This window comes from Scardinius erythrophthalmus, assembly GCF_964197995.2.
Source record: "Scardinius erythrophthalmus genome assembly, chromosome: 5".
Lineage (NCBI taxonomy): Eukaryota > Metazoa > Chordata > Actinopteri > Cypriniformes > Leuciscidae > Scardinius > Scardinius erythrophthalmus.
The window spans coordinates 43,704,665-43,731,570 of NC_138225.1; the positions used below are offsets into that span (position 1 = coordinate 43,704,665).

At 43.4% G+C, this 26,906-nt stretch overlaps 1 protein-coding gene across 1 annotated transcript in view; it reads left to right on the top strand.

Moving 5' to 3' along the window:
• The window catches only part of pcsk5a (proprotein convertase subtilisin/kexin type 5a), a 56,849-nt gene extending 37,077 nt beyond the window's left edge, over positions 1-19,772 (top strand). Inside the window, exons 31-37 of the mRNA XM_081365403.1 lie at positions 1,435-1,677; positions 3,046-3,279; positions 15,052-15,226; positions 15,545-15,762; positions 16,735-16,835; positions 16,928-17,123; positions 19,202-19,772. Of these exons, the coding sequence (XP_081221529.1) occupies positions 1,435-1,677; positions 3,046-3,279; positions 15,052-15,226; positions 15,545-15,762; positions 16,735-16,835; positions 16,928-17,123; positions 19,202-19,674 (1,640 nt within the window). The 3' untranslated portion in view covers positions 19,675-19,772. The remainder of the gene's footprint in view (positions 1-1,434; positions 1,678-3,045; positions 3,280-15,051; positions 15,227-15,544; positions 15,763-16,734; positions 16,836-16,927; positions 17,124-19,201) is intronic.
• Positions 19,773-26,906: the final 7,134 nt, after the last annotated feature.

Genomic DNA, 26,906 nt, shown 5'->3' on the forward strand with positions numbered 1-26,906 from the left:
TTGTTGTTTGTTTGTTTGTTCTTTTTTTTTGGAAAATAAGCTATGTGACCAACAAAAGATTATAATTCTTACACATTTTGTTCATCATGATAAACAAACTTTTATTAATTTTAAAGCCTAATATACAATCAGCAGAAGTAAAAACCTAAATGTCACCGTCACTAAGCTTTTGACAAAACATTCAGACTTTATTTAAAAAATAACATTTCCTTGAAAGTCTGTGTTAGAATAGTTTGCAAGAGTTCGATTATAAACACGATGATACTGTAAAAGCCGACGAGTGAGTAGATGAGACCATATGACAGCTTAACATTTAATTTTATTTAATACAAAAATATATACAAGACAAACTAAAATATTTTTTCAGTAAAATACAATTATTCACTTTTTCATATAGCCCATAAACATTTTATAATAATAAACTAATATTAGAGTTTGATGTACACACTGCAAAACACAGCTATACAGCATAGTTCAGAACAATGTGGGCAAACGGATGCTCAAAAAAACCTATTCAGAAAAACACAGAGTTAAACCCCTCCCCTCCCTCCACACACAGCTCTCTCAGAACAGGATACAAATAGATGAGCCAGAATGCTTTACATTTCTTGAAATAATAATTTCTGAACATTGACTCTCAGTCTTTATTTACCTGTTTCTCATGGTTTCTCAATAAAATGAATAAAAGTAACTAATGCGAATTTACCGCTAATGTCATATAATAGCATAGTTCTAAAAGCGGAGCGGGCGGCACAGTGTCTCAGTGGGTAGCGCTGTCACCTCACAGTTAGGAGGTCCCTGGTTTGAGTATTGGTTGAGCCAAGAGGTCCCCTATCAAAAAACATGCAGTGTAGGTGAATTGGAGACGCTAAATTGTCTGTAGGTGTGTGAATCCCAAACTATGTAATGGGGAGGGTTGGGGAAAGACCTAGCGACCTACCCCAGAAAATTCATGGACAGTCTCTCGCTTATGGCGTGATAGTAAGAGATGGCCCATAGAATCAGTCGGATATGACTAAAAATGTTAAATGAATGAGTAGTGGAGCACATTTTAACCTCCGCCACCTGCGCAACCAGATTTAAACCTGGCTATATAGTGCCTTCTGCTTTTAGCAAAGTATTATCTGAAATTCTAAATAACAGATTAAAATAATTGTAGATTTGTGTCCTTTTAAATAAACACTGAAAACTGAGATGAAAAATTCACTTAAGTAAAAAAATTACTTTTGCTAAAGTTAAAAAAAATATTCAGCGATTATTTTCCCAAGATTTTTTCATTTTGGCACAATTTTTGTCTCTATATATAGTGTTGATATGGCGACTAGTAAATGCACTCGTTAAGTTTCAAGTTTGGAAATGTTTATACCATTACAACTAGCCCTGTTCGCCCCATATCTCACTTTATCTTTTATTTTTTCTGTCCTCTAACTCTAGAGTGTAAGGAAGACTTCTTCCTGCATCAGGGTCAGTGTTTAGTGGTGTGTCCTGATGGATTTTTCGAGGACATGGATCAAGGCGTTTGTAAACGTTGCCACACGGATTGTTTGTTATGTGATGGACCTGAATCGACCAACTGTGATGCATGTTTTGAACGTGACAGCACACTGCACAACGGAGCCTGTCTTGCCCCCTGTCCCTCACATACTTACAGAGAAAGCAGGTCCAAAGAGTGCATGGGTGAGACTACATTACTTTCCTTACTGTTGAAACACTGTAAAAAATGAATGTAATATAAACCATAAAAGACTAAATATATACGGTAAAAAAAACTCTTAATTGGTTACCAGTAAGTTCCTGTACCAAATGCGGTGGGAAAACTGTAATATAGCTAGTTGGACATTTCATGTACTTTTACAGTGAAGAATGAACAAGAAGGGTGGCTGACCGCACACTGATCCACTCAAGACTGGAAAAGTCTGAGATAAACCTCAATTATCACAAGTAGAATTCCAAGCAAGTTCCATCTTGCACACATATAGCAGAATGTTTCACATATACAGCTTCAAAGGATGATGCAGCATTACAGACACAGCAAATGTGAAAAAAAAAAAAAAATTATTTTACAAAAAACAAGATGTATATCTGAAACATTCTGCTATATGTGTGCAAGATGGAACTTGCTTGGAATTCTACTTGTGATAATTGAGGTTTATCTGAGACAATTGTATTCAGCTGATTGCTTAAAAAGGGTGAATGTTGTTTGCTAAGTGAGCACTGAAGATAGCAATGTGCTGAAACGTTTGCTTGCTGGTGTCTATTTGTTTTTAACTCACATGCACTTTGCACTTTTTGCACGATGCAATTTATAAAATAAAAAATGTTTTAGCAGACTTTTCCAGTCTTGAGTGGATCAGTGTGCGGTCAGCCACCCTTCTTGTTCATTCTTCAATATACCATTGGCTCTACGCACCTGTAGTACAAGGACCTGCAGTACAAGGACTTTTTTCCTGTTTGGAGCGCTACATTTTTTTTAGTTTTATATGTACTTTTACAGTAAAATATAATTTTTACTGTAAATCTTAGTTAAATTCATAAAATCAAAAATTTTGCTATATATATGTTACAGAAAATTCACGAAATAAATAGCACTTTCAACTAATATGTTTAAAATGATGGTAACACTTTACAATAAGGTTTCATTTGTTAACATTAGTTAAAAGTATTAACTAACTTTGAGCAATACATTTGTTACAGTATTTATTAATCTTTGTTAAAATTGGTTAATAAAAATCTGTTCATTGTTTGTTCAAGTAAGTTCACAGTGCATTAACTAATGTTAACAAATACAACTTTTGATTTTATTCATGTATTAGTAAATATTGAAATTAACATTAACTAAGATTAATAAATGCTCTAGAAGTATTGTTCTTTCTTAGTCCAAATGAAAACTTATTGTGAAGTGTTACCAAAATGGGAACCACAAACAATTCAATTGAATTAAAATTAAATTACAATTAAGTTGATTCTTCTATAAATGATGACATTTTGAATGACCATAACTAGGTCACATGATGTTGATGAAAGGTCTTTGTCTCTGTTCTGTAGCCTGTGATAGTTCCTGTCTAACCTGTTCTGGTCCTCACGACACATCCTGCACTAGCTGCCCTGAGGGCCTGACGATGGATGCCCACGGGCGCTGCGCCACACCCACCACCTGCCCCTCACACCACTACAGCAACCAGGATGGAGAATGTCACTTGTGTCACAAATATTGCCATGAGTGCTCCGGCCCACATCAGGACAGTTGCCTCAGCTGCAACCAGAACCATTATCTACTCAGTGAGTTCATGCAATTGAGGCTTGGCATGGTACTCTCTTGATTCGCAAAGTGGATGATGACTTCAGTGCAAAGAAATCGGAGAAATGGAGAAAGTTGTATCAGAGGGGCAATGAGTAGTCCCTTATATTTGAAATCAAATTCATTTTCTAGATATTCTGGGTCAGTTTCATTCTTGAGACAGCCATTAAAGGGATAGTTCACCCAAAAATGTAAATGTTGTCATCATGTACTCACCTTCAAGTTGTTCCAAACCTTCTGCTGAACACAAAATAATATATTTAGAAGAATATAGGTAACCAATAGCCTGGGAAAACCCAGACAACTTCCGGCAAATTTAGATTTGCTCTGCAAGTAAGTCTGGCAAAGAGCTCATTCAAGTCCATTTCCCCATGCCGAGAAATCAAGGCACCAATCAGAAACGTTGAGGCGGGCTTTACACATGACGATCGCTCTGACTGGTTTTAGGTCTAGCCTATCCAGAGGCATTTGAGCGACGTCCACTCCGACGTCCGTTGGTGAAGCACACCAACTTTTAAATGCATTATTATATTCAAATTGCAAACACATGAGGACAGTCTCCATGAAAGACCCACTGGCAGATGAACGTGCTACTACATTTCTCTCCGAAACGGTAGGAAATTAAATTAGATTTAATAGAGGATTTTAACTGTGACAAGATGATTGACAGGGCAGTTTACGTGACAGGATGTACGCGACAGATCCGTCCGATAAAGATGACGAAGTAGTATGTCCCAAAGCTTGCCTACTTTTTTGCTACACATTCAAAAGTAAATACATTTTCTTCACAAAAAGAGTACATATGGTGTAGTGTAACCATAGACTGTAAAAAAATAAAGTGTAACATAGGCGAATTGGGACGCAGCCTATGGCTTTACACATGACGATCTCTGATTGGTTTTAGGAGTTTTAGGTCTATCCAATTGTGCCCAGAGGCATTTGAGCGACGTCCGTTGGTGACGCCCCTTTGGAAATGAGTTATTAAAGGAGCTTTGCCAGACCATATCTCAGTTACTACTGAAAATGGTCTGGTTTTAACCAGGCTAGGTAACCAACCAGTTGATGGAAAAAATACTTGTCACGATCCGCTCAAGGGAAAAAGCAAGGTGGATCCAAGTGCAGTCAAATTGAGGTTTATTAAGGGTAATCCAAAAGAGTAGTCAAAACAGGCAGGGTTCGATATCCAGACAGGCAGTACAAAACAACAAACAGACTCAGGCAGGGAACACGGTAAACCAAACGCGGTGTGACATAAACAACGATACACACAGGACATGGAACAAACAGGGTTTTAAATACAGGAACAAACTAGATGACAACGAGAAACAGCTGGGAACAGATAACAAACACCTGTGCAATCACACATACAGGAATTGTGGGAAAGGTAGTTCTTGAATGACACCGTGGGGAAAGGAGGACATGTAGTGGATACCAGGGGAACACAACCAGACACTGTGACATAACCCCCCCTCTACGGAGTGGCTCCCAGACACTCCAAGACCGGACACAGAACAAAACAAAAGTTCAGGAGGGAGGTGGCAAGGTGGAGGATCAGGGGGAGGGACGGGGGGCCAGGTCCATGAAGGGACACAGAAACAGGGGGTAACAGACTCAAAGGGGGCCAGGGTGACACAGACAGTACAGAGGGGGAACAGGGCGAAGCAAACAGTACAGAGGGGGAACAGGGCGAAGCAAACAGTTCATCGGGCGGCCGGGGCGAAGCGAACAGTCCCTCGGGCGGCCAGGACGGAGACGACAGTCCATTGGGCGGCCAGGGCGGTGAAGACAGTTCATCGGGCGACCAGGGCGGAGCAGACAGTCCCTCGGGCGACCAGGGCGGAGCAGACAGTCCCTCGGGCGGCCAGGGCGGAGCAGACAGTCCCTCGGGCGGCCACGGCGGTGAAGACCCCTCGGGCGGCCACGGCGGTGAAGACCCATCGGGCGGCCACGGCGGTGAAGACCCCTCGGGCGGCCACGGCGGTGAAGACCCCTCGGGCGGCCACGGCGGTGAAGACCCCTCGGGCGGCCACGGCGGTGAAGATCCCACCGGCTCCGGCCCAGGAACAGACCCCACCGGCTCCGGCCCAGGAACAGACACTACCGGCTCCGGCCCAGGAACAGACACTGGCTCCGGCTCAGGAACAGACCCCACCGGCTCCGGCCCAGGAACAGACACTACCGGCTCCGGCCCAGGAACAGACACTACCGGCTCCGGCCCAGGAACAGACACTACCGGCTCCGGCCCAGGAACAGACACTACCGGCTCCGGCCCAGGAACAGACACTGGCTCCGGCTCAGGAACAGACACTGGCTCCGGCTCAGGAACAGACACTGGCTCCGGCTCAGGAACAGACACTGGCTCCGGCTCAGGAACAGACACTGGCTCCGGCTCAGGAACAGACACTGGCTCCGGCTCAGGAACAGACACTGGCTCCGGCTCAGGAACAGACACTGGCTCCGGCTCAGGAACTGGAACTGGCACCACAGGCTCAGGCACTGGAACTGGCACCACAGGCTCAGGCACTGGAACTGGCACCACAGGCTCAGGCACTGGAACTGGCACCACCGGCTCAGGCACTGGAACTGGCACCACCGGCTCAGGCACTGGAACTGGCACCACCGGCTCAGGCACTGGAACTGGCACCACCGGCTCAGGCACTGGAACTGGCACCACCGGCTCAGGCACTGGAACTGGCACCACCGGCTCAGGCACTGGAACTGGCACCACCGGCTCAGGCACTGGAACTGGCACCACCGGCTCAGGCACTGGAACTGGCACCACCGGCTCAGGCACTGGAACTGGCACCACCGGCTCAGGCACTGGAACTGGCACCACCGGCTCAGGCACTGGAACTGGCACCACCGGCTCAGGCACTGGAACTGGCACCACCGGCTCAGGCACTGGAACTGGCACCACCGTACTCGGGACCACCGGACTCGGGACCACCGACACTGGGACCACCGGCACTGGGACCACCGGCGGCACTGGGACCACCGGCCCAGGCTCTGTGCTGGACGGGACCAGCAGTGAAGAGGGCTCAGGCTGAGGGGATGCTATGAGCTTGTGGAACCCCGTTCGGCTGATCCTCTGGGCCCTCCGTACTGACATGAGCGCTGGGTCCATCACGCTGGACCTTAATCTAAGACGCCCAGATACTGATACGGCTCCGGGCCTGATAGGTAGCGGCAATGTGTTCTCTCGGCCGGGCAGCGGCGATGCATTCTCTCGGCTGGGCAGCGGCGATGCACTCTCTCGGCCGGGCAGCGGCGAAGCATTCTCTCGGCCGGGCAGCGGTGATGCACTCTCTCGACCGGGCAGTGGTAACATCTCGCTAGGAGATGCCGGCGAAGCTGGGGTATCCCAGTGACTACGGTGGTGTAGATACCTCGTAAACCCCCAAAAGTCAAGGATCTCCAGTCCCTTCATCTCCCATTGCGGTAACGGGTCATCAAGACAGTGGTTAAAAAGGTCCTTCAAGGTTGCATCATTATAGTTCATGCCTCTCGATAAGGTCCAAAAAGTTTGAGACAAACAACTCACTGTCTGACCCTGCTGGTGTAGGGCCATTAAATTTTGGAGTCTTCCCCTCCTCTCCTTCTCAGTGGTGGGGGGAAGGATCCGAAACCCCGTACTGCTGGATCCATACATGGTGTATCGTTCTGTCACGATCCGCTCAAGGGAAAAAGCAAGGTGGATCCAAGTGCAGTCAAATTGAGGTTTATTAAGGGTAATCCAAAAGAGTAGTCAAAACAGGCAGGGTTCGATATCCAGACAGGCAGTACAAAACAACAAACAGACTCAGGCAGGGAACACGGTAAACCAAACGCGGTGTGACATAAACAACGATACACACAGGACATGGAACAAACAGGGCTTTAAATACAGGAACAAACTAGATGACAACGAGAAACAGCTGGGAACAGATAACAAACACCTGTGCAATCACACATACAGGAATTGTGGGAAAGGTAGTTCTTGAATGACACCGTGGGGAAAGGAGGACATGTAGTGGATACCAGGGGAACACAACCAGACACTGTGACAATACTATGGAAATCAATGGGGCCCATTGCATTTGATTGCTTTTTTTTTTTGTTTTTTTATTAGACAATATAAGTTATTAATTGTTCAAAAACATTACATAATACAGTTTTTAATGTCAGCAGTCCATGGAAAAATAGACATCTGCAGACAAACTTCTGGGGCCCTATTTTGACGATCTAAGCACATGATCTAAAGCGCAAGTTCACTTAGGCCGTGTCCGAATCCACTTTTGCTAATTTAACGACGGTAAAATGGTCGGCGCACCCAACGCATGGTCTGAAAGGGTTGTCCCTATTCTCTTAATGAGTAATGGGTGTGTTTTGGGCGTAACATGAAATAAACCAATCAGAGTCTCATCTCCCATTCCCTTTAAATAACAAAAAAAAAAAGGTTTCTTTCAATTTCAGTTGCCTCAAAATAGCAACGCACCAACAATGCGCCTGAACACACCTCGTTTTCAGACCAGCAGCACATGGGCGCACAAATGGGCGCAAATGCATTTGCTATTTAAACAACGTGGTTCAGGACATGAAAATGATAACTGCACCAGGCTGAAACTAGCATTGCGCCAGGTGTATCCTCCTGGGACCCAGGAATAGAATTTTGTCTGCTGTAGTGGACATTATTTTTTAGTGAATTTCTCTGACATCATACATGTCACAACCTGGGTGTCCTGTAAAGAGCACAATCAGGGCTTTTCAGAGATACCAAATGTTTGGAGGTCTCACCATGAAAACAACTTCTCCTTGGTCTTTAAAAATGTCTGACATTTATTTAGTGATCAAATGTAGCACATGTATGGAAAATGATAATATATTGTAATTATTATTTAAATCGGACTACTTTTCAAATTGTATTTCATAAACCAACATCTCAGGAAAATGTTAAGGGGTTTCAAATCAAAAAATGACTTTCTGTTACAGAACAGGGCATTGATTTCATACATGTCCACTGTAGAGGACATCAGGACTTAAATCATGTTTATCAGGCATTTTGTGAGACACAACAAGTGAATATGGAAATAAATTATACATCAATATTCCTGTTAAATATTAGATATTATTAATAAAATGTTGCTAATTATTACTCCAATTATTACACTTCTTCTTTTTTTTCATTAAATGTTGCTCCAAGAACACATTCATGTGCAAATTAGATACAGTGTATACTGTAGATACATTGCATTGAATGGGAATATTAATTTCTGGCCATTTTACCCACATATTGCATAAAGTAAAATGGTGTATCAATTCATTCCGTTATATCTTTCATAACATAGTTGAGAATTATCTTTATACAAATTCTGGTTAAAAAAATCCTGAAACCCCCAAATTTATTGATGATAAAAAAATAAAAAAATAAAATTCATGTCATTTTATTTTTTTAAACAACTGAGTCCTGGTGTCCACTACAGAGAACATAGCATAACATATGAATAAAATATCATTTTTCAAAAATGTTTTTTTACCATTTGTTTCTTATGCTTTAAAGTTTAAACAATGTGATGACATGGAAAAAAAACTACATTCAAAAAACGTCTCGGTTACTGATGTAACCCTCGTTCCCTGAAGGAGGGAACGGGAGACGTAACGTCGACGTGACGACGTAATTGGGATCACTTCAGGGAGCCCTATCAACTTCGAGTGTCTACAGAACGAGCCAATGAACGTTGGCGTGCGTGAATCGCGTCACGCGCCCCGCCCCGCCGCGCGGGTATAAACAGGAAGCGGGCGCACGCACACATTGTTTTTCGCTGAGGAGCCGAGATTTGTGACGGCCATGCAGCGATGGTCAGCAATGGTGGCGACGGGACGTTACGTCTCCCGTTCCCTCCTTCAGGGAACGAGGGTTACATCAGTAACCGAGACGTTCCCTTTCAGTCGCTCACGTTCGACGTAACGTCGACGTGACGACGTAATTGGGATCCCATGGAAAACGCCACGGTTGCTGCCACATCCAGCGCCCTACGCAAGACTCTCAGACCCCCAACTGCTGGGGCGGAAGATCTGCGTAGAGGGAGTTCAACTGCTGTTCCATTATACCCCACACAGCGGAACTCTTGGATAACACTGGGAAAGCGTACCTCTCCAGGGGAAAGAACGCTGCGGAGCCACATCCTGCCCGAAGGGAGGTAACATGTGGAGAATACACATATGGACTGGCCGAAGGGGCAGTGCGACATATGGAATGTCACTGGGGTGGCTCCACCCGAAGGGGGAGACACACCGGACAGTGACGGCAGAGCAGACTCTGCCAAGGGAAGACACGGGCTCACCGCAGGGAACTGGTCGTGGAAGAATACACATATGGGATCGCCGCAGGGATCACCACATATGGAACCCAGCCTAGCACAAGTTACACAAGCATACGAGCACTAGGCCTGGCGTCGGACGCTCCGCAACGTCCGACTGCCGAAGGGGTGCGGAGGAACTCACAGGGTTCGCCAATGGGGAACTCGACTGGAGTAAAAAGTGCACGTATCCGTTCCTAGGAAGGGAGTGGCGCAGCAAGCCGACACTAGAGCGGGAACTTCGGTGTTACCGGCTAGTAGAAGCGAGCACACAGGAAGAAACCGGCTCAACACGTAAGCTATAAAACCTAGCGAACGTGTTAGGTGTCGCCCAGCCCGCAGCTCTACAGATGTCTGTCAGCGAGGCGCCGTGAGCCAGCGCCCAGGAAGAAGCGACACTCCTAGTGGAGTGGGCTTTCAACCCAGGCGGGCAGGGCACGCCTTGGGCTTCGTAAGCCAAGGCGATGGCATCCACTATCCAGTGGGCCATCCTCTGCTTGGAGACAGCCTTCCCTTTCTGCTGGCCTCCGTAACAGACGAAGAGCTGATCTGAGGTCCTGAGGCTTTGCGTTCTGTCCACGTACAGACGCAGAGCGCGAACGGGACAGAGAAAAGCCAGGGCTGGGTCTGCCTTCTCCGAAGGCAGCGCTTGCAGGTTCACTACCTGGTCCCGGAAGGGAGTGGTAGGAACCTTGGGCACGTATCCGGGCCGGGGTCTCAGGATGACGTGAGAGTTATCCGGGCCGAATTCTAGGCACGATTCGTCGACCGAAAATGCATGCAGGTCCCCTACCCTCTTGATAGAGGCCAATGCAACCAGGAGTACTGTCTTACAGGACAGAATTTTTAACTCAGCTGATTGCTGAGGCTCAAAGGGTGGTCTCTGAAGTGCCGAAAGGACCAGAGACAAGTCCCAAGAGGGTATAGAGAGTGGGCGAGGAGGATTCAGTCTCCTCGCTCCCCTCAGGAACCTGACGATCAGGTCATGCTTTCCCAAAGACTTACCATCAACAGCATCGTGATGTGCGGCAATAGCGGCAACATACACTTTAAGGGTGGAGGGAGACAGCCTTCGCTCCAGCCCTTCTTGCAGGAAGGAAAGCACGGCTCTGATCGAGCAAGATCGGGGGTTCTCCTCGTGAGAGGAGCACCAGTCAACGAACAGGTTCCACTTCAACGCATAGAGGCGCCTCGTAGAGGGGGCTCTAGCGGAAGTGATGGTGTCAACTACCGCAGGGGGTAGGTCACCTAGAACCTCCGCGTCCCGTCCAGGGACCAGACATGGAGTTTCCAGAGGTCTGGACGCGGGTGCCATAAGGTGCCCCGTCTCTGAGAGAGCAGGTCTTCTCTCAGAGGAATGGGCCAGGGAGGGGCTGTCGCGAGGAGCACTAGTTCCGGAAACCAGGTCCGGTTGGGCCAATACGGCGCAACTAACAAGACCTGCTCCTCGTCCTCCCTGACTTTGCACAAGGTCTGTGCAAGAAGGCTCACTGGGGGAAACGCATACTTGCGAAGGCCCCGGGGCCAGCTGTGTGCCAGAGCATCCGTGCCGAGGGTCCCCTCGGTCAGAGAATAGAACAACTGGCAATGAGACGTGTCCGGGGCGGCAAACAGATCTACCTGAGCGGTCCCGAAGCGCCTGAAAATCAGCTGGACCACCTGGGGATGGAGTCGCCATTCTCCCGGTAGCACCTGCTGCCGTGAGAGCTCGTCGGCTGCACGGTTGAGCAGGCCCGGAATGTAAATGGCACGAAGCGACCTCAGATGCTTCTGACTCCAGAGGAGGAGATGGCGGGCGAGTTGTGACATGCGGCGGGAACGTAGACCACCTTGGCGGTTGATGTACGCAACGGTCGCAGTGCTGTCCGTACGGACCAGTACGTGCTTGCCTAGTAGCAGCGTTTTGAAACGGCTCAGTGTAAGACGTACTGCTAACAACTCGAGGCAGTTGATGTGCCAATGCAGTTGAGGCCCCGTCCACAGACCTGAAGCTGCATGCCCGTTGTATGTGGCCCCCCAGCCGGTGGTAGAGGCATCCGTGGAGACCACAGAGTGCCTGGACACTTGTTCCAGGGGAACACCTGCCTGCAGGAAGGAAGGGTCCGACCACAAGCTGAGAGTTTGGCGACAGTGCGGAGTCACTTGGACCCGGCACGAGCCGCTCTGCCACGCCCATCTCGGGACTCGATCGTGGAGCCAGTGTTGGAGCGGCCTCATATGAAGCAATCCGAGCGGCGTAACCGCGGCTGCAGATGCCATATGCCCCAGGAGCCTCTGAAACAGTTTCAGTGGTGCCGCTGTTCTGCGTCTGAGCGTGCTCACGCAGTTCAACACTGACTGGACACGGGCCTCGGTGAGGCGCGCAGTCATGTTGATCGAGTCCAACTCCATACCAAGAAAAGAGATCCTCTGCCCGGGGGTGAGTTTGCTCTTTTCCCAGTTGACCCGAAGCCCTAGGTGGCTGAGGTGACTGAGCACCATGTCCCTGTGTTCGCACAACTGCTCTCTCGACTGGGCCAGAATAAGCCAGTCGTCGAGGTAGTTGAGGATGCGAACACCACGCTCGCACATGGGAGCAATGGCCGCCTCCGCGACTTTCGTGAAGACGCGGGGCGACAGGGCCAGCCCGAAGGGTAAGACCTTGTACTGATATGCCCGTCCCTCGAACGCAAAGCGGAGAAACGGTCTGTGTCGAGGGAGAATCGAGACATGAAAGTACGCGTCCTTCAGGTCGATCGCTGCAAACCAATCTTGGGGACGGATGCATTTTCTGCGTAAGCATCTTGAACGGTAGCCTGTGAAGGGACCGGTTCAGGACGCGCAGGTCCAAGATTGGTCGTAACCCACCACCTTTCTTGGGTACAATGAAGTACGGGCTGTAGAAGCCGGTCTTCATATCGGCTGGAGGGACCGGCTCGATCGCGTCCTTCGCCAGTAGGACTGCGATCTTTGCCCTGAGCACAGGGGCATTGTCCGCCAGAACACGGGTGAACAGGATGCCCTTGAAAGCAGGGGGGCGCCGGGCGAACTGAATCGCATAGCCGAGTCTGATGGTACGGATGAGCCAGCGAGACGGGCTGGGAAGCGTTAACCAGGCTCCCAGAGACCGAGCAAGCGGGACTAACGGCACCACAGACGTACCCGGGGTGGGGCAGCGCGGCGGAATGCAGGGACCCGACTCGGACGACACAGCGGCCCGAAGTGGGGTCTGAGTGTGGGGTCTGAGTGTGTGGTGCAGCACATACCTGCTTCCGTCGAAGGGCAGAGTGAGTGTGAGGAGGCGAGAGCACGTCCGGAACACAGCCACTGCTGCTCACTGGCGATGAAAGAGGGGCTCGGGAGTGACAAGGCATGGCGGCGTCGTCGACTGCCAAGCGCGCCCTCTTGGGGCCCAGAGGTTTCAGAAATTGCTCTTTTTTTGAAAATGTGGGTACCACTGACCCGTGGGTCAGTGGCGGAACAAAAAGAAAAGGAAACAAAAGATTCTCCGCCCGGCCCTCCACCGGGGGAAGGAGTGGCGCCTTCGCCATCTCCTGAAGAGCAACTTGATCCACCTCCGGGCCGCCCGTCTCAGGGTCGTTTGCACCGTCACTTGCCTCCTGGTTTGGCAGCGGCCTGGACGGGCGGGGTCGGCTTCCTACGGCTTGCTCCGCGCTGAGGCCTGGATGGTTGCTGCTGCTGCTGGGGCTTAGCGGGAGCGGAGGACGCCGCAGAAGGCCGACCTCGGCGACGAGTAGACGGAGGGTCTGCGGCCGGCGGACGGGTGGGAGCAGCAGCGGTCCGCCGGGGCAGGATGTGCCGGATGGCCTCCGTCTGCTTCTGTGCGGCCGAGAACTGTTGGGCAAAGCTCTCGACCGCGTCGCCGAACAACCCAACCTGGGAAAGAGGGGCATCCAGGAACCGATATTTATCGGTGTCCCTCATATCCGCCAGGTTGAGCCAAAGGTGGCGCTCCTGGACCACCAAGGTGGACATCGCCTGACCGACAGAACGTGCGGTTTCCTTCGTCGCCCGGAGGGCGAGGTCGGTTGCCACACGGAGCTCCCGGAGGAGCTCTGGGTCAGAACCACCCTCGTTCATGTCCATGAGCGCCTGGGCCTGGTGGACCTGCAAGAGCGCCATGGCATGGAGGGCGGAAGCAGCCTGTCCACAGGCCTTGTAAGCCTTCGCCGTTAGACCGGACGAAAACTTACAGGCCTTGGACGGGAGGCGTGGGCTTCCCAGCTGAGCAATCAGCTGAGTTAAAAGCCCTCACGGTAATCCTCAGATCACCCTGGTCATGCACCGAAGTAGGTCTATTCTGCGGGGCAGAATAGACACTAGATCGGGGCATAGGCGAGGGGACTGCACCTCCCTTGAGGTAAGCGAGTCTCGATCTAAGCGCTGCGATAGTCATATTCCCGCAATGGGAACATGAACTATCCACAAAAGCTGCCTCAGCGTGTTGAATGCCCAAACACGAGAGGCAACTGCTGTGGCCATCTGCTGGCGCCAGGGAACGACGGCATCCAGAAACGCACAAGCGGAATGACATCTTGAAAAAGACGCAGGGTCACGCTTGTGTTGCTCTTTTAGTAAAAATAAAAAAGGTTGAAAAAATACTCTCTCAGTGCTGAGGCACCCAGGGGTAGCCGCGGTGTGAATAAACACACAAGGAAACGCCCACCGAACCGACACACACACACACACAAACACAGAACAATAGTGCTGTGAAAACAGCAGTTTGTGAGCTGCAATGCTCGCGGCCACCGCTGATCGCGCCGTCACACCAACACTGTAGGCAGAGAGTAGATCTCTTTGAAGTCTTCAAGGGCTGAATCTCTTTGTAGACAGAAGTCTCACGAAAGCTCGGCTCCGAAGTGAAAGACAATGTGTGCGTGCGCCCGCTTCCTGTTTATACCCGCGCGGCGGGGCGGGGCGCGTGACGCGATTCACGCACGCCAACGTTCATTGGCTCGTTCTGTAGACACTCGAAGTTGATAGGGCTCCCTGAAGTGATCCCAATTACGTCGTCACGTCGACGTTACGTCGAACGTGAGCGACTGAAAGGGAACTTTTTTTTTTCTGGGTCTCAGGAGGGTATGATAGGGCCCTCTGAGTTTATTGACAGTTATTATTTCACATTATTATTTCATTCACATTCATTATTTCATTATTTTTTATAATACACTAAGAAAACACAATTTATTGTTGACATGCTGTATTTTGATATTTACAAATGAATATATTACAGAATTCCTGTTGTGCAAATATTCAGCATCTTGAAAATATAGTTGTACTAAAATATCAAATGTAGACATTTTTAACTTAGTTTTTAAGCATGTTTGTTAGTATAGAATCAGCTGGATGTGTGCAGTAAATCCACAGGTTCAAATAATATTTCATAAGTAGTAAACAAAGATTCCACTTCATCCACAGATGGCAGCTGTGTGAATGTGTGTCCGGATGAATACTTCAGAGGGGAAACACAGCGCTGTGAACCCTGTCATCCTAACTGCCTCGACTGCATGGGGCGGCACAGTCACGAGTGCCTGAGCTGCAGAGATCACCTCTACAGAGACGTCAAAGAATGTGTGGACACATGCCGCTCTGGGTAACTACAATACTGAATACCTGTGTTGGTTTATAAACAGTAGTGAATAAAAAATGACTGATAGATTATCTGGTGATTTTTTTTTTATGTAGTTTCTTGTTGTGTTTTATAAGCCTGGTTTCACAGACGGGGCTTAGATTAAGCCAGAATTAGGCCTTAGTTTAATTAGGACAACTAAGTAATTTTTATAAATGTGCCTTTAAAAAAAACTTACTGGTGTGCATCTTTAGACAAAACAATGGCACTGACATATTTTAATAGGTAGCCCATTTCATTACAGTTTTCTGTTTTCTAATATTTCTGACTGAATCTTTCCAGTTACTATGCCTCAGCTGGCTCTAGGACATGTGAGCGGTGTGATGAGAGCTGTGGGGAGTGTCTTCAGGCCGGAACTGAGGGGTGTGTGAGCTGCAAAGAGGGGATGCTGTTTATCAGGAAACAGGGGCGCTGTGTGTCCTCCTGTCCTGATGCATACTACCACGACACTCACCACAAAACATGCGAGGCATGCCACCCCACCTGCAGAACATGCACAGGTATTGAACAGTTTACAGATGTGACTAAATATTTCAGACAAACTAGTCAATTCCACAGGCCCTTTGAAAAATAAATGCATTTAATTATACTGAAAGTACACCTGTAGTGTGTGGCAAAGATCTGTACTATTAATCAAATAAAAGGCCACTTAAGTGTACTTAAGTGAGTACACTTTCATGACCTTCTTAACACACTGAAGTACAGTTTTCTAAAATGCACTTGAAATAATGTCTTATTAAAAGTTTTACTTCAAAAAGTAAGTTTTAAATCATTGTGCTTTAATACTTTTTTTAACATTCTTTAAAGAAGTACACATATTTTGGTGTGCTGACTAACATACTCAAGCACTTTTTAATTTTAACTATAGTGTGTTATTCAATATTACATATCTTAAATGTATCGTAAATATATTCTAACTGCACTAAATTGCAACTTCATCATTACAAATGTGTAATTTCAAATGTATTTTAATACATGACATTCAATATTAGAAACAACATAAAATTTTAGTTTAGCATAAATGCTTGTCAGTACATTCAGCTGTACACTTTAGCCAAATTAAATTGACATAATTATGAAATTGCCTATAAATATGTACTAAGTCCTATATGTTAAAAATCACTCAATTTCAACTAATTGCCTTTAATATAAATTTATAACAGTTTCATTTATTTGCGATTAACGTGCATTTTTAACAATAATAGAATATACTTGAATGCAAACTGAATATTATTTTGATAATAAAAGTGTACCTCACACCAACTCAAAGCAAAAAGAGCAATGTTTTGAAATCAACACAGAGCCACAATGTTTCTTTCTTCAACTTGTGAGAGGCATATGCGTATGTACCTGGGATATGAGAAAGCATTTTAACAAACAAAAAAAGGACATTTCACATTAAATTCTATATTTAACCGTGAATTCTTCAATAATTCAAACCTAAAATACTGGGATGTCCTTTCGATTGACAGGCAAGAGTGTTGAGGATTGTGAGTCATGTCACCCAGGTTATACACTCACAGAGGGTGCTTGCGAGTCGCCCTGCATCACAGGAGAATACGTTAAGTCTGAGGTAAACTTCTGTTCTAGTGCAGTCTAACACGCATTCTACTTTAATATTTTTATGAATGTGGTCACCTGATAGCTCTTGTGATCTCTCTACAGGAGCAGGGCTATAACTGTGAATCATGTGATGAATCCTGTTTGGAATGTAAAGGTCCTGGGCATTATAACTGCACCATCTGTCCGGCACAGTTCATCCTGACAGCAGGGGGGCGCTGTCTGCCCTGCTGCACCAACACAGAACAGGAAGACACAGTCCCAGTTCAGCAAGAGTGCTGTAACTGTACTGAAACTAGAGGTATTTGGACTTAAAAGTGACATTTCAAAATATTACCAGTAGGCTACTAACAGGTTGATCAATGACATAAAAAACAACAACAAAGGCTTGTAAGAAAATGTGCCACTACCTACATTTTTGCAAAACTCCATAAGCTTACCTATTCATATACACTCACCTAAAGGATTATTAGGAACACCTGTTCAATTTCTCATTAATACAATTATCTAATCAACCAATCACAGGGCAGTTGCTTCAATGCATTTAGGGGTGTGGTCCTGGTCAAGACAATCTCCTGAACTCCAAACTGAATGTCAGAATGGGAAAGAAAGGTGATTTAAGCAATTTTGAGCGTGGCATGGTTGTTGGTGCCAGACGGGCCGGTCTGAGTATTTCACAATCTGCTCAGTTACTGGGATTTTCACACACAACCATTTCTAGGGTTTACAAAGAATGGTGTGAAAAGGGAAAAACATCCAGTATGCGGCAGTCCTGTGGGTGAAAATGCCTTGTTGATGCTAGAGGTCAGAGGAGAATGGGCTGACTGATTCAAGCTGATAGAAGAGCAACTTTGACTGAAATAACCACTCGTTACAATCGAGGTATGCAGCAAAGCATTTGTGAGGCCACAACACGCACAACCTTGAGGCGGATGGGCTACAACAGCAGAAGACCCCACCGGGTACCTCTCATCTCCACTACAAATAGGAAAAAGAGGCTACAATTTGCACGAGCTCACCAAAATTGGACAGTTGAAGACTGGAAAAATGTTGCCTGGTCTGATGAGTCTCGATTTCTGTTGAGACATTCAGATGGTAGAGTCAGAATTTGGCGTAAACAGAATGAGAACATGGATCCATCATGCCTTGTTACCAGGCTGGTGGTGGTGGTGTAATGGTGTGGGGGATGTTTTCTTGGCACACTTTAGGCCCCCTAGTGCCAATTGGGCATCGTTTAAATGCCACGGCCTACCTGAGTATTTTTTCTGACCATGTCCATCCCTTTTATGACCACCATGTACCCATCCTCTGATGGCTACTTCCAGCAGGATAATGCACCATGTCACAAAGCTCGAATCATTTCAAATTGGTTTCTTGAACATGACAATGAGTTCACTGTACTAAAATGGCCCCCACTGTCACCAGATCTCAACCCAATAGAGCATCTTTGGGATGTGGTGGAACGTGAGCTTCGTGCCCTGGATGTGCATCCCTCAAATCTCCATCAACTGCAAGATGCTATCCTATCAATATGGGCCAACATTTCTAAAGAATGCTTTCAGCACCTTGTTGAATCAATGGCACGTATAATTAAGGCAGTTCTGAAGGCGAAAGGGGGTCAAACACAGTATTAGTATGGTGTTCCTAATAATCCTTTAGGTGAGTGTACTTCAATGCAGTTTCCAGCTAAAAGGAACACTGGTGGCAAAACACCAACAACTTTTGTTCCTTTTCATACCAATTATGATTACAGGGGCAGATTATTGATTAATAAAGACTTCTTTTGATTTTCAGTTCCTTGCACAATTACCTCAAAGCATTTTTACCATAGCCCATCATTTGTAAACTAATACATTTTGACATTTGCATACCTTGACCCAGCTCCATATGCATGGCTTTGCTGATATTGTAAACTAGCTCACCTGGCACACCACTATACAGAAATACGAGTTCTGTGAAATACGAAAAAAAGACTTATGATAAAAAAAAAAGAGCTCAGAGTCTTATAGAAACAAACTAATGGTAACGTTGCTTCAGCGATCATGTTTTTTTTTTCATGCTTGGTTAGGTTTAGGATACGTAACAGTAAATGAAATAAAACCCTGCCAGATTTACATTGATCAAACATAACTGACCGTGCTTTTAGGGCCTTCACTGAACATTTCACTTTAAAAGTGCTGCAAAACATGCATGAAGTAACATAATATTTAGAAGAAATGTCATTACAGTTATGTTTTTACAATGAGCCGGGGATGGAATTTTCATTTGAGGGTGGAATGTCCTTTAATACTAAAATAGTTAGTAACTTTAAAATAGTTGTCCTGTCTTGGTTTATTTGTTGTGTCAGACATTAAAACCAATATTTTATCTCTGTTTAAGGTGAGTGTGTCCTCAGCACTAACTTTGCCTTTCGAAACCACGAGGAAGAAGAGTACACAGGAAACCTGCCACTCTTTATCACCACCTCCATCCTGCTTGTCTTTGCCTCAATCTCCGTAATCATCCTCATTAAGCGTTCTCTTTCCAAACGACCCATGCCAGAGACCGCTATCCCACGTGGTTATGAAAAACTGGGCCATGGTGGCGGCAAAGACGGCTATTTCACATCATCATCCACCTCTACCTTCGGTGGTCAAGCAAGCTCTAGTTCTGGACTTTTCCGTGAGTCACAGCTAGTGGACCTTGGTGATCAGAAGGGGACTCAGGATGATGACGATGAAGATGATGAAGATGAAGATATTGTGTACATGGGGCAGGACGGCACTGTTTATCGTAAATTCAGATACGGGCAACTGGGAGACGAGCAGGAAGATGAGTTAGAATATGACGATGAGAGCTACAACTACCGATAACACCTTCATCTGTTTAAACAAAAAATGGTTCTGCAGGGTTACTGAAAATTGTCACTTAGCATGCAATAGCAACATTGTGTTTGAAAATTATATTTAAAAAGTTCTGTAGAGTTCAGCAAAGTTCTGAACTCATATGTGAATAGTAATATATTATGTAAGATGATACAATGGCAATCACAAATTGTAGTTTAAAGTCCATCTAGTCAATAATTGTATCCCTTGAAACTCATCTATGATCACCAAAATTACATATTTAAACTTTTTTTTTTCTTTAAAAAATGTCTTCATGCCTTAAAAAAGCTTGAATGTAACTTTACACCCTTTCATCGTTAAGTATACATGGTTCTATGAATATGCAAATTAGCCCCGCTTCCAGAGATCCACTCGTTGACCATCACACGTTGACGTGATTGGTTACAAGGTAGTTTGTGACGTCAGAAACACCAGCAATTTCAAACCATGATTTTGAGACTGTATTTGGTTCACTGCAGTTTTAAAGTGCAAATACTCAGCAATGGTGTTGACTTACGCATTTGCACATGGTTTGTGTTAAAGCACATTGAAAACATCACATATAAACAACATTAAAAACTTGGTTTTCACCACAGGGGGACTTTTATGCGGTAGTTGGTCCTTTTAGCTTCTTGTCTTTTTTTACATTAATTTTTCATCTTTTATGAAGATAGATGAGGTTTGTCTCTTTTTTTTTTCGTTCTACATGTGTGAGTGATTTATTTATTTATTTTTTGGAACGTGTGCATTAAGTCAACAGATCCTATGCAGTACTTTTGCTAGTAGCAGAAGTACAAATGAGCTGGTTTTTTTGTTTGTTTTTTTTGTCTTCTGGTAATTTTTTGTTGTGAAAGTGTGTCAACTGTAAATTTTAATAAAAGTATAACAATGGTATGTGTTAATTTACTATTCCAAGTACAGTCAATAATTTTTGACCTACTGCATTTCAATTATCCAAATTAGATTCTACTTCTGCCCCAAGATGTTTGATTGTCTCTCTGGTTGCATTTGTATTTTCATCAAAATTATGATCATACCGAACTACTAGGCCAAGTATACAAGTATTGAGCCAAATTTTATTATGCTTTGCACAAATTACTAATCAAGTAATATCAGAGGAAATATTTATATTTGTATGTGATTGACAAATTGCACTGTAAGAAAAAATATCCATAGAAAAAAAAAAAAAAAAAGTCCTGGTAATTTTCTGCCAGGACATTATTGTCACACAATCCAGGATGAGGAAGACAATAAGCCTGGCGAATCTAATTGCTGTGATACTTAAACAATACAAAAGGCAACAATCCACAAACAAAATAAAGGCAACGTAACTGTGCAAAGTACAGTAAACACCAGACAATGTATCTCTGACACTGAGAACTAAATATACTGAGAAAACTAATGATCTAATAAGGAACAGGTGAAAATCAATGAAAAAATAAATAACCACGACAACCAATGAAAACATATTTAGTAACCAAGGAAATCAGGAAATACTGAGAAACAAACTAAAAGTCAACGAAAACTAATTTTAACACCGTAACACTGTCGTCATCGTAGTTTAAGAGGACCAGATCTGGAAAAAAAAAACTCTTTGTGTGCTTCTCAAGGGAGAGGAGGAGGATCCAACCCGATCCCATGGCAATTCGTACGAATTTTATGAGGTGGCTTATTCTTACGAATTCATACGACCTCACTCGTACGAATTCGTATGATTTTTGCTAAATCGTACATATTTTACGAGTTGCCCAATTCGTATGAATTTGTATGAATGACCTACCCCTGACCCCGCCCCTAAATCTACCCATTACTGGGGTTTAGAAAATTCGTACGATGCCACCTCGCACTCACTCTTACGAATTCGTACGAATTGGTCCTGAGATAGCGTTGGAGGATCTGTACTGAAAAACAACTCAACGTGACAATTAAAAGTTTAGACATTTCCTTTAACCCTAAAACACAATACAATGCGAAGCGTAATTCAAAATATGGTTAAAAAAATCTTCGTATTAACACTATTCTTACTAAATTTTCTTAGGGTGCGGGCATCTGAAAATGTAATTTTGTTTCATTCAGAATAATCAAGTCAAAATTCAAGTCACTTTTTCATCCAGATTTCAACAGATACATTATTTGCCAATGTGGTAAGGATGGTTGCCAGGATTAAAATTAAATTAGGGTCAGGTTAACTGTGAACATTAAATGTTCCAAGACAAATGTGTGTGGCAATCATGGCTATCACAAAAGTACGATGAAAATAGTCCATGACTCGTGCACTTTCTAAGACTCAAAATCTTCTGAAGCCATTTGATAGATTTGTGAGAGAAACAGATCAGATTTTATTTGTTATTCATTGAACATACTGATGCTATAATTTTGTGTGTGTGCGTGTGTGTGTTATTCCTTGAGCATAAAACTTTAACAAAATAGTACATAAAATAGTACCACACAACTGTTCAGATATTAATTAAATTTATTGATATAACTCTGCAATATGACATACATCTCAATCTCAATATGCTCTGCTGGAGAAGGCCTCTGGGTCAAAGTTCATATTCATATTCTTAGATAGAATTTCAGTCTAAAAGGATCACATATCAACAACCAGGGACACATGCAGTGATACAATCACACACATAATGTCTCTCAAATATTCACACACACACACTTGCACACTTCATTTAAATACTGTGCTTGACAGCAATCTTTTTAAGTCCCTTTATTTTAGTTTCCAAACCTGTTAGCAGGAAGAACTTGGTACCTAACAGCATATAAACACATTCACAAACAATCACACACCAAAATACAAACCTATACGCATACACTCTTACACACTGACACAAGAGGTGTTCGAAAGTAGACAGAGCAGTCACAATGAAAGTGAAAACCTCTGAAACAGCATGCTCTTAGGATTTGACAGACCTTTGATTGTGGCAACTATTTTTACCTTTATACATGGCAAACACTCAATAAGACATCAAAGTTCTGAAACATCTAGGACTGATTTTAGTGCTTTGAGCACAAGAACGATTAATGAATTACTACATGGCTTATGATTCTTAAAGGTGAAGTGTGTCATTACGGCACCCCTAGTGGCACCAAACAGAATAGCAAAAATAACTTGATTTAAAATGTTAAAGACAGACCTACATATATATGTGTGTGTGTGTGTGTGTGTGTGTGCGTGCGTGCGTGCGTGTGTGTGTGTGAGTGTATTTTTTATTTGATTATTTCATTTGATTATTTCAAAGCCGTAAAAGACACACAGTCTTGTAACGGTGTCTTTTTGAAGAAATTTCAAATATTTTTTTGCTTCAAATCAAAGTTTGTAATGTTATGATTCACCTCTTAGTTTGGTTTGTGGCTTATAACTTTTTTAAAATCCCTATAGGAAAAATGATTGGGAAAAATACTTCTGGACCCAAGGCCACTGAAAAAGTGAGCACTGTTGAACTCTATCATGTTCATATTAGCAAACACCGGGTTTCGCAAACGTTCTGAGGCCACCTCTTGTGGCAATATCCACTATTGTTCAAAGAAATTCACGTAATTGGTTGAGCCAGACATGTTTAACAGCAAAAACTATTATGAAACAATTTTGTGAAAGATCCACAAAAGTCTTTATGCTACATTGTTCACAGAGTCAACCTATGAAGGGCTTAAAGGGTTAGTTCACCACCGCAATTTAAAAAAAAAAAAATTCTCAATAATTACTCACTCTCATGTCGTTCCAAACCTGTAAGACTTTCGTTCATCTTCAAATTACAAATGAAGATATTATAAATGAAATTGAGATATTTCTGTCCCTCCATAGACAGTTCACGCAACCATCACTTTGATGCTTCAAAAAGTTCATAAATCCATATAATCCATATAAATTGAGTGGTTTAGTTCAAATTTTCTTTATATGAAGAACAGTTTTAATGTCGGCTTTTGTTCATATATAAACATTCATCTACGCGCACATCAGATATGGTAAACGGAAGCTCAAGCATGCTTGACGTGAGAACCAAAAGGTTCATTCCTGTGTGTCATGCAGCACGTTTGAGCTTCCATAAGAACCAATGTTTTTACACATCAAGCTTGTACGGTTGAGCTTCTGTTTATTTGTGAATAAAAGCCTAAATTCAATTTGTTCATCATATAAATCGACCGTGTCTCTTCAGAAAATTTGGATTAAACTGCTCGATTCATATGGATTAGTTTTACAATCTCTTTATTAACTTTTTGCAGCTTCAAAGTGGTAGTTGTGTAGCTGTCAATGGAGGGACAGAAAGCTCTCAGATTCCATTTAAATTATCTTAATTTGTGTTTCGAAGATGAGTGAAAGTCTTGCGGGTTTGGAATGATATGAGGGTGAGTAATTGATGACAAGTTTTAATTTTTGGGTGAACTAACCCTTTAATGTAATAGAGAAAGCATTTTAACATAATACACTTCACATTTAAGAACTACAAATGATTTATCTCTGCTGGTTTTGAACTGATACATAAATTGATATGAGGCTAAGTTTAAAATCAAACCTGACTGGTACTGTTTCTGACCATGGAAGTAAGTAACTCTAGTCTCTTCCATCTTCTATCTTCTATGTCCCCAAGTCATCAATTTAGCATGAGAGGGTAAAGAGTTAGCATTGGTGCTAACATGATGCTACGCATTGTCTTTGTGTTTAGAATAATCTTGCATGCATTGATATTGATACACAGCAACTGAAGTGACATGATTCTTTGCCTATTTTGCCTTTTATACATGCTCCAATTAGAAAAATAACTGACTGTGAAAATTATGAGCCTAAAGGGGAAAAGTACAACATGATATTATTGCTAAAATGCCTCTCATGCATAATTCAAGTAACAAGAGAAACTTTTGCAAGACGATAGGAGACAAAGAATGTTTAAAGCATTGAGCTGGTTTAAGCTACTGTTCTGTGGTGCAAATTCAAATATGTGTAAAGAATTATTATATATGAGGTGATTTGTTTTTAAGAATATGTGGTGCTGCTTTAATCATCCCAGCACTGCGAGCTAACAAAAATACCCTTTTCTCTTATTATAAGTGATTATTGCATCCATATTAGCGTGCAATCATTACAATTTGAAATACTCAAAACCTTTACAGACATATTGTTCTTGCACCCACAGCCAACGACTCTTATGAATTGCTCACATTGGGTTGAGCTCTGCAACAGATATAAAAAAGTTATATCATTATTATTATTTATATCATTATTTAGTATTATTTAAAAAAAAAGTTTACATGAAACAGCATTCATATAACATTTTACTTCTGTAATATGACATTTCCAAGTAAAAAAATTTTTGATGAATGTGTGGTTATAGTTCAACCCAAAAAAATTCTAATTCTGTCATCAATTACTCGTTCCAAACCTGTAAGACTTTTGTTCATCTTCAGAACAGAACTGAAGATATTTTTAATGAAATCTGAGGAATTTTTGTACCTCCATTGACAGTCTACACAACTACCACAAGAGATCATAAAACTAATCCACATGAATAGAGAGGTTTAGTCCAAATTTTGACACGATCGTTTCATATGATGAACAGATTGAATTTAGGCTTTGAATGACAAACACTGATCAGTGAAAATAAACAGAAGTACAACCGAACAAGCGAGAACAAACATCATTGGTTCTTGCAGAAGCTCAAACGTGCTGCATAACACTAGAATGAACCTCATTAGTTCTCGCACGTCAAGCAAGCGTGCTTGAACTTCCATTTACCACACCTGATGTGTGCTTTGATGAACGTTTATAAATGAATAAAATCCTAAATTAAATCTGTTCATCATATAAAGTGATTGTGTCTCGGACTAAACTGCTCAATTCATATGGATTAGTTTTACAATCTCTTTATAAACTTTTTGATGCGTCAAAGTGGTAGTGGCATAGACTGTCAATGGAGGGACAGAAATCTCTCAGATTTCATTAAAACATATCTTCATCTGACTTCAGATGAACGAATGTCTTAAAGATTTGGAATGACATGAGGGTGAGTAAAACATAATTAAAATTTTTGGGAGAACTAACCCTTTAAAGGCACAATATGTAAGACTTTTGGATAAAAAAAATTTCCACAAAAACAATCTTATATATTTTGTTGACTCTTGTACTTAATATTTAAATCAATGTTTAAATCCAGGGAAATCAGCAATTTCAACCAGTGTCTAACGGCCCGCATTATTGTGACGTCATATCCGTGCTATCCTTGATATCTGTAAAAACCACTGAAACACCAAAGACACTTTAATATACTGTATTGTGTTTTATTAGACAGGTGAGCTGTTTGGATACCTTTATTGACAGAAAACTAATCATAGTTGTATAGCTTGACATGATTAGTCTTATTGTTTGAATCTTGTTTTCTTGATTTACCGTGAGTAACATGTTTGTACTATGCCTCAAAGACAATAGGTCACATTTGTTGGCCGCATACATCATGAAGAACGTCTTATTTCATAACAGTAACCATTATAAAATGTCCTAGTGAAGCGTAAATTGCTGTAATTTCATAATGACTTTGGAATGTAGTGGTCAGTTTACTGGAATGAAGCAGCCTCAATGACGTATACAGCCGACAAATGCAATCTCCGCAGCTTTCGAAATCAGACAGAGCTAATGCTATTTTGTAAAAGTGGCTAACATAGCATAATCAGAAAGAGCTTTATTTTAGTAACAGTAATACAGACGTTTTTCCACCATACAATATATTTTAAAATTAATTGCACGCCATTTAGCAACAAAAGACATCCAGCTTTTATTCATATGATATTCTAATATCGTTCTAGCTCACTGCAATGTGCTTTAACTGTCTCATACCAACCATCAAGCTAACGCAACTATCAACACACTCAAATGTATTTTTAGTATGATTATTTTGACACGTAAAAAAATCCCGCAAATAATGTGAATTTAATTGATCAAATGTAACTGTAACAGAGTACAAGTTCAGGGAAGGAGGCAGACTTTAAAGGTGAATTGCGCAACATTTCATGTTCAAAATACCCCTTTTTCTAACCCATACATGCTTAAACAATTGCCTGATGGGCTGAATGAGCCCTTCTCTGATCACTGCGATTGCCTCTGTAATCCTGTACAGTAAAATAAATAAGAGGGATTCGGGTCGGAATTTGAGACTGGGCGTGATGTCATGTGCGTTCAGTTGCAGTGTTGCAGTTTCGCTTGTCGCCAGAGGGGGCATAGT